Source organism: Emys orbicularis, chromosome 4, assembly GCF_028017835.1.
Source record: "Emys orbicularis isolate rEmyOrb1 chromosome 4, rEmyOrb1.hap1, whole genome shotgun sequence".
Taxonomy (NCBI): Eukaryota; Metazoa; Chordata; order Testudines; family Emydidae; genus Emys; species Emys orbicularis.
Window position 1 is genome coordinate 122024505 of NC_088686.1, and position 12783 is coordinate 122037287.

The 12783-nt window shown below is 39.9% G+C and overlaps 1 protein-coding gene across 2 annotated transcripts in view; it reads left to right on the forward strand.

Annotated features, from left to right (window-relative positions):
• The window catches only part of ABCC8 (ATP binding cassette subfamily C member 8), a 144600-nt gene that overhangs the window by 7960 nt on the left and 123857 nt on the right, over positions 1–12783 (forward strand). For both annotated transcript variants that reach the window (XM_065402566.1, XM_065402568.1), the window contains exons 4-6: positions 7462–7628; positions 10036–10278; positions 11829–12017. In XM_065402566.1, coding sequence (XP_065258638.1) covers positions 7462–7628; positions 10036–10278; positions 11829–12017 — 599 coding nt within the window. The remainder of the gene's footprint in view (positions 1–7461; positions 7629–10035; positions 10279–11828; positions 12018–12783) is intronic.

Genomic DNA, 12783 nt, shown 5'->3' on the forward strand with positions numbered 1-12783 from the left:
CAGGTTTTTCCAACCAGGACTCTAATAGAAAGATGCACCGTTAACTGACTGAAGAGCACATTCAGTGTTTCTTACTCATCATTAGAATAGCAGTAAGGGAAGTAACGCGCCACCTACCTGAAAAGAAGTGAAGTCAGCATTGGAACCTGTGGAAAGGTTGATTTGCTGGTTAAAGTAAAGGCCAAAAACACAGACCAAGATTTTTTAGATGTGACTAGCAATTTTGGTTTCCTCAAAAATTTGGATGCCCAACTTGAGGTGCCGGAAAGGTGCCTAAGCACCCCTCCTATGGAGGGGAAAAAAGAACATAAGAACAGCCATACTGGTCAGACCAAAGGTCCATCTAGCCCAGTATCCTGTTTTCCAACAGTGGCCAATGCCAGGGAATGAACAGATTAGGTAATCATCAAGTGATCCATCCTTTGCCCATTTCCCAGCTTCTGGCAATACAGAGGCTAGGGATACCATCCCTAGCCCTTTTAAGGTATCTCAAGTTGAGCATCTAAAATTACTAGTTTCTTTTTTCTTTTTCTTTTTTAAATGGCTTAAATATATATCATCCTCTATTCCATTTATTTGTTTAGCCCTTTTGTGTGCACAACCTGCAGTCAGGTCTCAGCAGTGGAGCCACATGACACTCATAAGCAGCACATGGACTAGGTTGTACTGTTCAGCATCACATTAAAATAGATTTTCTCCTACATAAGTTCCATTGTTGGGGAGGAGTAGAGTGACCAGACAGCAAGTGTGAAAAATCGGGATGGGGTAGGGGTAATAGGACTCTATATAAGACAAAGCCCCAAATATCAGGACTGTCCCTATAAAATCGGGACATCTGGTCACCCTAGGGAGGAGGGAGGAAGAAAGAAATCTGTAACAAACTACCTAACTTTTGTTTTTAATGGTACTGGAGATCAGAGAGGAAAGCTGGAAGTACAGAGGATGGAGAGGGAAGTTTGTAGGAGTTAAGTGCTTTAAACTGCCATCTTGATCCTTTGCTAGCCATAACTCAAATCCATATCCCATTCATTTTCAAGCTTGATTCCCTATGTAATTCCATGGTGAGTTCTGCTTACAATGGGATGCAGTTGTGGGGGCCTCATTTATTACACCTGTTTTTCCATGGCCTTTGTAAAGTGGTCAGATGATGCAATTGTGTCTTTTAAAAGTGTGTAAGGGGTGGTTGGGAGAAAGGGGTGGGTAACATCTAGTTAGTGTTCTAAAAGCTGAACATCTTGAAGGTCCCTGGCAGAAGTACAATTAAAGACACACACAAACCCAAAGGGGTGAGCAATAGTCTGGATGCCACAATGACATATGGCAAAGCTCAATTCTCAATGCTACTTACTGGATCCTGCCATCCTAACTAATGTCAGTGGGGAATTTTCAACAGTATGCACCTTGGGAGAAAATCCATAGAATGTCTGGAGCTCTGCCTTACTCTTAGGCCTGGTCCACACTAACCCCCCACTTCGAACTAAGGTACGCAAATTCAGCTACGTTAATAACGTAGCTGAATTTGAAGTACCTTAGTTCGAACTTACCGCGGGTCCAGACGCGGCAGGTAGGCTCCCCCGTTGATGCCGCGTACTCCTCTCGCCGAGCTGGAGTACCGGCGTCGACGGCGAGCACTTCCGGGATCGATCCCAGAAGATCGATTGCTTACGGCCAGACCAGGAAGTAAGTGTAGACCTGCCCTTAGTACTGTCCATCTGTGATGTCTAGAAAGAGCTCAGCAATCATTGCAATATTTTATTCAGTATCATCTTAAAGGCTGAAATGATTTTCTTTCTGATGGCCAAGCCAAGGCCTGCACTAAATAGAGGTGTTTTTTCCAGAGCACCAGAAATGGATAGCAGCTAGGAGAACACTTTTGTTTATTTTAAATTATTCTGAAATTTGATCAAAGAACCTGCTTTTCTTCATCTCTGACTAGCCTGGGGCACAGAGAGAAAGGCTGTGCTGAGATTGGGACAGAACTCCATGCACTGTGTTCCCTACATATATATTATTACCCCCCACCCCCATGCCACAATGATCTTTCTCTGTATGTTGCCTATAGAATCTTCATTTTACAAACTGCCAGTGAGACTTTTGAATGTAGGGCCTGTTCCTGCCCAAAGTTATCCAGTGATTTAGTGGGGTGAAAAGGGGAAATACATTTCAGAGGAGGTGCTCATGCAGGATCAGTGGAGATAGGAAATGCGACATCCTGGGCTTGCTCAACATGTGCTTGCAGCTCTCCCACTCCCTTGAATGTTCTTCACACTACAGGGTCAGGTCTTAAGTGTACAGCAGGCATAGTTTTTTTTCTAAATCCAATTCCCATCTATTAGGGTCAAATCCTACTCAGTTGCATCTGTGCAAACCTATTGAAGGCGGTGGGGCTGTACAGATGTGAAGAAAGGCAGGATTTGGTCCAGAGCCTTTATTTCACTGATAATCATATTAAAATGTATGTCATTAGAAACAGGCACTATTCCTTACCTGCCCTACAAATGTAGTCCACACAGTATGTAAAGCACAAACTCCTCTCTCTTCCTGAGGTTTGATTAATTGGTAAAGCAAACAACAGAGATAATATAAAAATGAGTTCAAATGTTCTCCCCAGGTTTGGCTGCCCCTAGGTTTCCTCTCCCAGGACTACTGTGCCCACACTCTAGATAACCTCTCTACATCCCTTAGACCCAGCTGGGGTAATGAGCCACCTGCTTTGGAGTCAGCAGATCCCATTTTCCTTCTTCCTGACAGGCTAGACATCTGCTAGAAAGATGGGGTGTTTCACGCAAACACTGCCAGCTGGTTACAGTGATAGAAGAAATTCAATCACACTGATTTTTTTTCATATTGTATAATGCAGTGTTTAATAATGCAGCACTGTTTCCACATTCCCTCTGTTAAATCACTGAGAATGTAGTGCAGCTAGTTAGCCATTTTATACATAATCCCATCCCCAAAGGGATCTTATATTATGTTTTTGTGCAGTACCTAGCACACAGATCCCATGGGAGGCCTCTGGAAATACTTGACTAGTAATAATAATCATCATAATTAATAAGGCATTGAGGCTGTGGTTTTCAAAGGAGCCTAAGGGAGTTAGGTACCCAATTCTCATTGATAGTCAATAGGCTTTTTTAAAAATTGGATTCTAAACAGTTAACAGACCAAAAGATAATCAAATTGCTAGATCACTTTCCTGTCAAATGATGAGGGGGGTTTTGTTTTTGTTTTGCTATCACTGCTGCATCCTATTGAGATATCTGAAGAAATGAATTTGTGCAGTTGAGTATACAGAGAGGAGATCTTTAAAAATTTATCATTGGCGGATCTTAGACTGTTGTCCTACTTTCAATTTTAATTGTGACAGCATACGTTGACAGTGTGAGGCTAGATAATGATGATGATTTTATGCAGATGAGCACATAAAGAGGAGATGTTTGAAATTATTGGTTTACTTAAGTATCAAACCCCTACATTGCAGCATGGCTATGAAGTAATATATCTTTACAGTCCCTAGTGTGAACAAATTATTTGGGAATCATGTAAAAAATTTTAAGCTTATGATAAATTTTAGAATGGGTGTACCAGAAAAGTAACTGAAAGAAGTATCTTTCACTGATAAATTTACCAAACCAATCTAATTTAATCCCTAGTGAAATAAATAAAGCCCCAATTTCCCGGTAGGATCCACATGAATGGACCCTTATGCCCGTGCAGAGTCCCAGTGGAGCTCCACCCAGGTTCAGGGTGCCATCTACACAGATTAGATTACAGGGTCAGGCCCTAAATTTGCAAATAGTTCCTAGAGGAACTGGGTTTTATAGAGCTTGATCCAAAGTCTACTGAAATCCATAGAAAAACTGATGATGCCAGTAGGAATTTGATAAGGTCCATAGGAAACTAATCAGGCCAAATTTGATTGCTGTCTAAATTGTGTTGCAGAATGGGAACACAGTAGGGATACCGCTTTAATAGCACAAATTGGAGTGCCACATTCATAAATGTATTCTGTCTTGTTTTGAAAAATATTAGGTATGTTATATGTAAATTGAAAACCCCTTCTTTCTTTTCTCAATATTACAGACTACGTAACAGAATTATAGTATCTGATCATGATGTTTAACAGCTACAAAAACACATATTTGTCTTTACAGATTTAAAAATCAGGCTTAAAGATAGGGATAAGATTTGGATGGCATTTGGAGTTTTCCAAGTAGGGAGCATTAAATTGGGAAGCCATAGGGGAAAAGTATTTTATTAATAGAGTACTAGTTCACTTGTATTCATAGGAGAAGGGCTGATTCACTGTCCCTGACAGTAATCTGGTTCACTAATTACTATCACTACTTGGCTGTTACTCATAATTTATTCCCTCAGAATTAGATTATTGTCTTGTAAAATGGAACATCCTTCCTATTTCCCTTAAACAATGCACAGGACTTCTCTCTAAACAGACACTGTGCAGTTCATTAATCCCTGCTTACTTAAATGCCTGGTCTTGCAGACCTCGTGGGCATGCTACTCTCACACAGCTCCCTGTAACTCAGCAGCAGGAATTTTGGGCATTCAGCAACTGGATGAACCAAGAGACGAAGATGTGAGAAAATGTGAACAAAGAAGAAATGAGTTTAGAAAGAGGAAGACTAGAGAGGAAAGATGGTCTTGTGGTTAAGGCGCTGGACTGGGTTCAGTTCCCAGCTCTGCTACAGATTTCCTGTGTGATCTTAAGCAAGTAATTTCATCTCTCTGGGTATGTCTACACTGCAATTAAAAACCCACGGCTGGCCCGTGCCAGATGACTCAGGCTCACAAGGCTTGGGCTCAGGGGCAGTTTAACAGCAGTGTAGATATTCAGGCTCATGCTGGAGCCCAGGCTGTGGGACCCTGTGAGGGGGCAGGGGGTTCCAGAGCTCAGGCTGCAGCCTAAGCCCGAATGTCTACCCTGCAGTTAAATAGCCCCTGAGCCCACGAGCCCGAGTCAGCTGGCACAGGCCAGCCACAGGTGTCTAATTGCAATGTAGACATACCCTCTGCCTTATTTCCCCACATATAAAATGGGGATCATAACACTCTTTCTCCCACTCTTTCTGTGTCTTGTCTATTTAGATTGCAAGTTCTTAGTGGCAGAGACTGTTTCTTACCATGTGTTTGTACAACCTATTATCTCAGGATGTTAGGGTTAGAACCTTCTAAGACTACACAGCTCACCTACTCAGGTAAAATTCAAGCTTTTTACTTGGCAAGAACAGCTTTGTAAAATGAATCCTGTAATTAGGAAAATTGGTCAGATAGACTTGTACTTTAATTCCCAATAGAAGAATAGCCTTGTTTGCTAATACCAGATACTTTAAATTGATATTTCTATAATTTTTTTATAAGGGGTGCCCACAGTTGATTATGATTTACATAGCACCCTACATTTATATAATGCTTTTAAAATATTGAGTAAGATACATTGTCAGCCCCAAAGGGATTACAATGCGAGATAAATTAGACAAAAAAAGAGGGAGCAATAGTACAGATGAAGCAAGGAAGTTAAGAGTAGAACAAGGTAGAAAGTATTGCAAGAAGAAGTGGATTTGAAAGAGGAAAGACAGGGACACATGGTAGACAAGGAGTAGGAGATTTTCCAAGTGTAGGGGTCAACTTGAAAGAGGTAAGCAGATGGGAGTGAGTGGAGGGATCATTAAAGAGAGAGAATTAAACCAAGAAGAAGAGTAGCTGGAAATAGCAGCAGAGACGTAGGCAAGGGTGAGATTATATTCAGAGCCCTGAAGTTGAGTAAGAGACTGAACTTGATTCAGTAAGAGTTGGGAAGCCAGTGAGGGGCTTCAAGGAAGGGGTGACCTGATCCTATAAGCAGGAGAAAAACACATGGCCCTCCCACCCCATTCTGCCCTGAGTTTCACTAGCCACCAAAGGCTAGTCCTGAAGATCTGACCATATATGGGCTTTTTTTTCTTACAATCTAGCCTATTCCTACTACAGGAAGATCAGGTTTCCCTGACAACAGTCATTCACTTGTAACAGCTATTCATTATATTGATCATTAATCTTTGATCAGTAATTGTAGCCCATGGAAGTTCTGTCTTGATGAAATGCCGTGCTTCCATTGTTTTGTAGCATTAATATAAACATGAAAGGTGCCACAATGGGGACTCCTATAGTGTTACACCTACTCCCATTGAAATAAATGGGTGTTTTGTCATTTACTTCAATGAAAGTGGGATTGCAGACCATGGGCCAGAACTCACCCCCGGGTTCTGTTAATGCAGGGGACTCTCCACACATGGATCTCACTCCTCCACAGAAAATGTGATCAGATGGATCTGAGTCTCCATCCCTCTTCCATTTCTGTGGTATCTCAGAGTGCCTTGTCCTCCTGTGGATTGCTTAAGATTTACATGGATCCCCTGGGGACCATCCAGCTTTCTGAGTAAGCCTCACAGTTGATTCTGCCTGGGGTGGCGACAAATCCCTCTACCCCCCAGCCTTGCAACAGGAGAATTGGAGAAAATGCTGCAAACAGATACTCTCAACATTTCCCTCCCCATACTATTCCACTGTCAGAGTGAACAATCCAATCTGATATTATTAAATATATAAAACCAAATGTGGGGTCAACCTCCGGCTCATCCTACTCAGTTAATGATTGGATAATTGACGCTAGTGAGACTACTCCCAGAGGAGCTGTCTCATGATATGGTGAATGACATGAAATAAACTCCAGATTGGGGTTTCAATGTCACCAGAGCCTCTTGGTGGAATTATTTGTCTATAGATGGCTGCAGTCTGAGTACACTTGAATAGAAAATGCTCTGTGAAAATCAATACTCTACAAAAGTTGTGGTTTCCTACTCAAGCGCCATTCTCCTTCTTTTATTTGCTTGTGTATTCTGTGTTATAAACTGTGTTGTGTGGAATTTGCATAGTACATACACACTGAGGAAAGCAGCAATTTTAGGGTGAAATTTTGCTCTCAGGTCTGTTTGGTGGCTTTTATCTTTAACATCAAGTAATGTTCTGCACAGGTAAGGAAAGCAGAATATCTAGGTCAACATCCAGACCAAACTCTGTGGATTCCCCAGAATCCAAAAGCTTTGGAGTTGGGCCCCTTGGCCTCCCCCACTGAAACAGCACCACTCCCTTGGAGGGACTGATGTGGGCATAGGTTTACAAGTGGATGGAAATTTCCACCAGAAGATCCTCCTGCAAGACTATCCACGGTCTCACTGAATGTAATGGGAGCAGGATCAGACCCAAACTTCATCCTATTATTCACATTCTTGGAAACTGAATTGGTTGCGTTGCCATTTTGACAGGAGAAAGAGCACTGCCTAGTTTCATGCATGCTTGTCATTTCCCTTCTGCGTAACCATTTAACAAAGTCTTCTAATTTTGTCTAAAATAAGTTTTCCACAATCAGTGCTGACTAATGTTTGTTGTTGTATTTATTGGCAGCCTTGCTGTTCTACTGGACCTTAGCTTTTATAACCAAAACTATCAAATTTGTAAAGTTCTGTGATAATGGGGTTGGATTTTCTCAGCTTCGATTTTGCCTCACGGGACTTCTGGTTATTCTATATGGAATGCTACTAGCTGTAGAAATTAATGTCATCAGGGTGAGGGTAAGTTAAATTTCCAGGTAATTCTCATTTCTGTTTCTTCCTTTTCTTTTATCTGGCTGCATAATGTAAAATGTAACAAAAAAAAATCAGTCTGAAATAGAGACCTATTTGAAAACCAAACACCTGAGTAATATAATTAAGCCAAATTCATCTTTATTGCAAACTCCTTTGATTCCACTGCATTGACAATTCAGAATGAATTTCATCCATTTTGTTTTGAAAAGATGTTTCTTATATGACTGACAACTTCAGTCTTCAGAAATCATTAATCTTCATAAAGGGAACAATACAGTGAAATGGATAGTCGGTTCTATCCGAAAACATAGTCAGTGACACCCACACAGAGTATCTGTTGTTTTCCAGTCTCTAAGAGCACACACAATGTGATTTTTTAATATTATTATTTTATTATCATGGTGCTAGAGCAACTTTAGTCCTCTCTGATTATTTCCTCTTTGTTATGGCCACAATCAGAATCCCTATTAATAGATGGCTTTGGAGATTGCTACATGAAATACAATCCAAAACACCTTATTACTTCCCTCACCCAATGCACACAGCACTGAATTAAACTAGGCATTAGGGAAAAGTTGCCTGCTCATAGACATTCAAGAGAACATACAGTGTGGATCAGACTATGGGAAGTTAAATATTAATCTCACAACTGACAACTGTTGTGTCAGCTCATGGAATAATGAGACTCAGCTGTGATACCAACAGGACCTTGCTTTGAAATATGGTTCTTTTAATATAATTTTGTAATCTAATGAGATTTAATTAGCTAGGAAATGTTGGGGCCACAAGGGAGACTACAAAATGAGCCACTGAAATGATCAGCCATTGCTTAGTGTTGTTTTTTTCAGTTTCATATTTCTTTAGAGTAAGTAATTAAAAGATGTTACTTTTTACATGTGACTTGAACTAACCAATAATATAGCATATTCCAAGCGTTGAGGCACAAAGTGCCTCTCTTCTGGCAACTAAGAATATGAATGATTGAAGGCAAACAGATCACAAGCAAAACACAACACAAGGGATTGTAGTTTTTAATCAAGAATTGCATAGAATGTTCAGTTTGTCACTCCTATTGCTTTGTTGGGGGAAAAATCCCTCCACAGCAGTCAGGAGTGAAAGTTATATTAAATGATCACTGGACAGAATCGCCGGTAAAATCCTTATTAGAAATGGAAGTAGAAAGCAAGTAGTGAAAGTCATTTTCCCTGTTCCCAGACATGGCTATTTTCTGGGAAGAAAATAAATTGCAGCAACAAACTGAAATCAGGTTAAATAAGGCTTAATTATAAACACAGAATTATTGTTGCTGAATATGATGCAAGGAAGTAGGGCTTCAGGCCACCAACTCAGTCATTTCAAGCCCTGAATGGATCTGCTTAATAGATTTACCCGTCTGCATATAGGGTGACCAGATAGCAAATGTGAAAAATCGGGACAGGGGGTGGGGGATAATAGGAGCCTATATAAGAAAAAGACCCAAAAATCAGGACTGTCCCTATAAAATCGGGACATCTGGTCACCCTATCTGCATATATCTATGTTGTTAGATAGAAGGGAAAAACCTGAAATACATGGACTAAATTCTCCTCTCACTTACTCCCATTCAACCTTGTTGATTTTGCTGGGGTTGCATGGGATTTAATTAAAAACAGACTTTTAATCAATATGGTTTTACATAATTAACTACAACGCTACAGTGTATTAAATTCCATGTTAATAAATATTGTAGGAGCAAATGATGAGCCATGTCATGTCATCTTTGTCTGAGCAGAACTCCCTAGTGATACTACTACAAGATACTCTTAAATATAGTATATTGTACAAGAACTTTGATCCTTGCAGCATGAAACATCGTAGTCTAGGGGCTTGATCTTTCTCCCATTTAAGTCAATGGAAATATTTGCTAGTGCCATGTGCAGTCTAATTTTAATGGTTCTCTATGAAAGTTTGCAGGAGATGGGGGAGGGGGGAGTGTTGTACTGTGCAGTTTGCAGCATTGGATAGAATAAGCTTCCATGTCGTTTTTAACATAAAATATTGTAAATATTCACTGAGCTTTAATATATTTTCTCAGTGCAGGATTAAATTCACAGGCAAAATACGATCTTTGTGTGGGCTTCCTTCGGGGCTTGAATATCTTTCTCCTTTTTAGGCTGGAATTTTCAAAGTAACTTAAGGAAATTAGGTGCCCAAATTTGACTGAAATTCAATAGGAGTCGGGAGCCTAATTTCATTAGTCTATTTGCAAATCCCAGCCATACACTCAGTGGCTATCTATTCCTCCTGAACAATGACAGGCATTTCTGTTATCTCAGTATCACCTTCCACACAGATTTGTCTTTTTCTTTTCCATGCACTTGATGTGATTCTTGGTGGGATTTTTGGATTTCAGAGATATGTTTTCTTCAAAACCCCCAAAGAGGTTAAGCCGCCCGAGGATCTTCAGGATCTTGGAGTTCGGTTCCTACAGCCCTTTGTGAATCTGCTGTCCAAAGGAACATACTGGTGGATGAATACATTCATCAAGACCGCCCATAAAAAGCCAATAGACTTGAAAGCCATAGGCAAGCTGCCTATCGCCATGAGAGCTCTGACAAATTACATTCGCCTTAATGAGGCTTTTGAAGCACAAAAGGTATGAGGGGGAAAAAAAGAAGACTGGTATTATCTACAAATGTTTGTGGTGTTTACACATTGCTTAAAATACCTCATTACTTTTTTGATAGTAACAGTATAAATTCATATAAAAATATAAAGTGGAAACATGCTAGGTATTAAGAGCCTGGTTTGCATTGTCAGGCATGCAGCTGAGTGCCTAATTTGTATGTGCACTTTTTGTATTTACAGTGGTTGTTGTGCATGATTATGAACAGATGTGCATGTAAATGGCTATTTGCATGTGCAAATGTTTGGTTTGCAGGTACAATTATGGAAATGTAATTGTTTGCACAACTGTGGATTATACTTTTGTGAAGATGGTTAACTTGCCTCTTAATAAGAACCTAAAATAAGTTTGACTAATCTTACAGGGGCTTTATAGGACTAATTTTTATTGAGATCAGTGGGAGTTTTCCTGAGAGAGAGTTCAGGATTGAGCCTGAAATGAACTAGCTTGGTCGTCTTCACTTCAGACCACTACCTGCCCCTTATATGTGTGTGTGCAGTGGTATAAGAGGTAGTAAGGAGACTCCCTCCCCATTCATGTGCAGCCTGTTTAAGGACAAAGCAGCATTCCAGACTTGAACTCAATGGAGAACAGGATCTGCTTCCTCCCTATTCCTTTGGCGTCCAGTAAGGAGCAGAGAGGAGGAATAGGTCAGCTCTGCCACTATCAAGCTAATTCACACCATGTAGCAGTGGGCAAACTGAGAGGAATTCTAACTCTTTAAGACAGAACACCTCTCATTGCTCCCTATAGAGCAATGCAACTTGTGCCAATCTCACTATAGACTATGCAAAATTTGCACAAATTCCCCCTGTATTTTTAGCACAAAATGGCTTTTAATGTAACACTACATTACAGAACCATTGTGTTACTGTTCACTGTGCGACTCGTAAGCCAAATCAGCATAAGTGGGTCTTGTGGCTACCCATTCTTAGTCTTCCTGTTTAATTAGAAAAAAATTTCCCCTCCTCTTTGGCACAAGGTCAAGAGTACAGCTGCTTGAAAATTTCCCAGTGAAATGTTTTGCCATCAAATAATTTTGTTTCGACAAAATTGAAACTTTGCGCAAGAACATATTGCCTTCAACAAAATTTTGTTTTGGGACAAAATAATAGTGAAGCCTTCCATTTCAACCTTCTCAGAATGCTTCATTATTATTTTGTCCCAAAACAAACTTTTTCAAAATGGAATGTTCCAATTTTATTATTTGTTTAGCAATTTATACTATAAATTTAAAAGTCTAAATTGAAATGAAATTATTTGATTTAAAAAATCATTTGTGGTCAAACTTCATTTCATGGGAAATTTTTTAATGTTATACTTCATTCTGATTCAGAACAAAAATAAAATTTTAAATTGTGGATTTTCCCATGAATCAGAATTCCTGCACAGCGTTAGCCCAGAGCTTACCCAATCAATGTTATCAATTCTCTACTCTTGAGGCTCATTTTTAAAATTTAAAATATCAATTGTATTTACATGTTGCAATGTTTATATATCTTTTTTTTTTTAATGGGCAGAACAAAAGGTCTCCATATCCACAAGGATCCAAATCAATTTGGTGCGCTCTCTGCTGGGCATTTGGGAGACCACTAGTTCTCAGCAGCACTTTCCGTATTCTGGCTGACTTGCTTGGGTTTGCTGGTCCGCTCTGTATCTCTGGGATTGTTCACCACGTTGGAAAAGGAAATAACACCATCCGTCCGCAGGTACTACCTAGAATATCTTAACGAAGAGCCTGATACAAAGACTTCAATTAATTTTAGTAGGATTTCCATTGAGTTCAGTGGGTTTTGGATCAGGCACTAAGGCCTAAGTGAACATATAGTGGTTGGCCTCTGACACAAACAGAACGCTACTCCTGAAGTGTGTTTTGATTACTCATTTGGAATAGTTTATTGTTTATGATCATTATTTGTACACTTGTGGTGCCAAGAATGTACTAGGCGCTGTCCACACACATAAGAAGTCGAGGGCCGTAATTCAGGAAAGCATCTCTATTCAATACAGTGCTTAAGCACATACAGAAGTCCCCTTGAAGGACTTAAATATATGCTTGAAGTTAAGTATGTGATTAAGTGCTTTCTTGAACTGGAGCCTTGGTGCCTGCTTGAAGACCTTATGCTCTGAAAAGGGAGAAGTTTATTTTAAGGATGGGGTCCAGCATTTAATTTCTGACAATGTGGGCTGTCTTAGAGGACTGAAGCAGTAACAGTCTTTTATCATAAAAGTAAAGGACAAAGTAATTGAGCTATGACAAAGAGTTTCCATCAGAGTCTTGAGGGAGCTCATCTTTGAAAGGTCAACTATAAGAGACTTAGAGGATGCTATCCAAGGGAATAATATCCAAGACAAAAGAAGATTCATTCTTGATTATTCTCAGGAACAAAAACACAATGAGCATTTTCACACTATACTGCCAAGTCAGGTTGGTACCATTTCTAGGAAAGAATCATTATTTGTGTTATTCGCAGA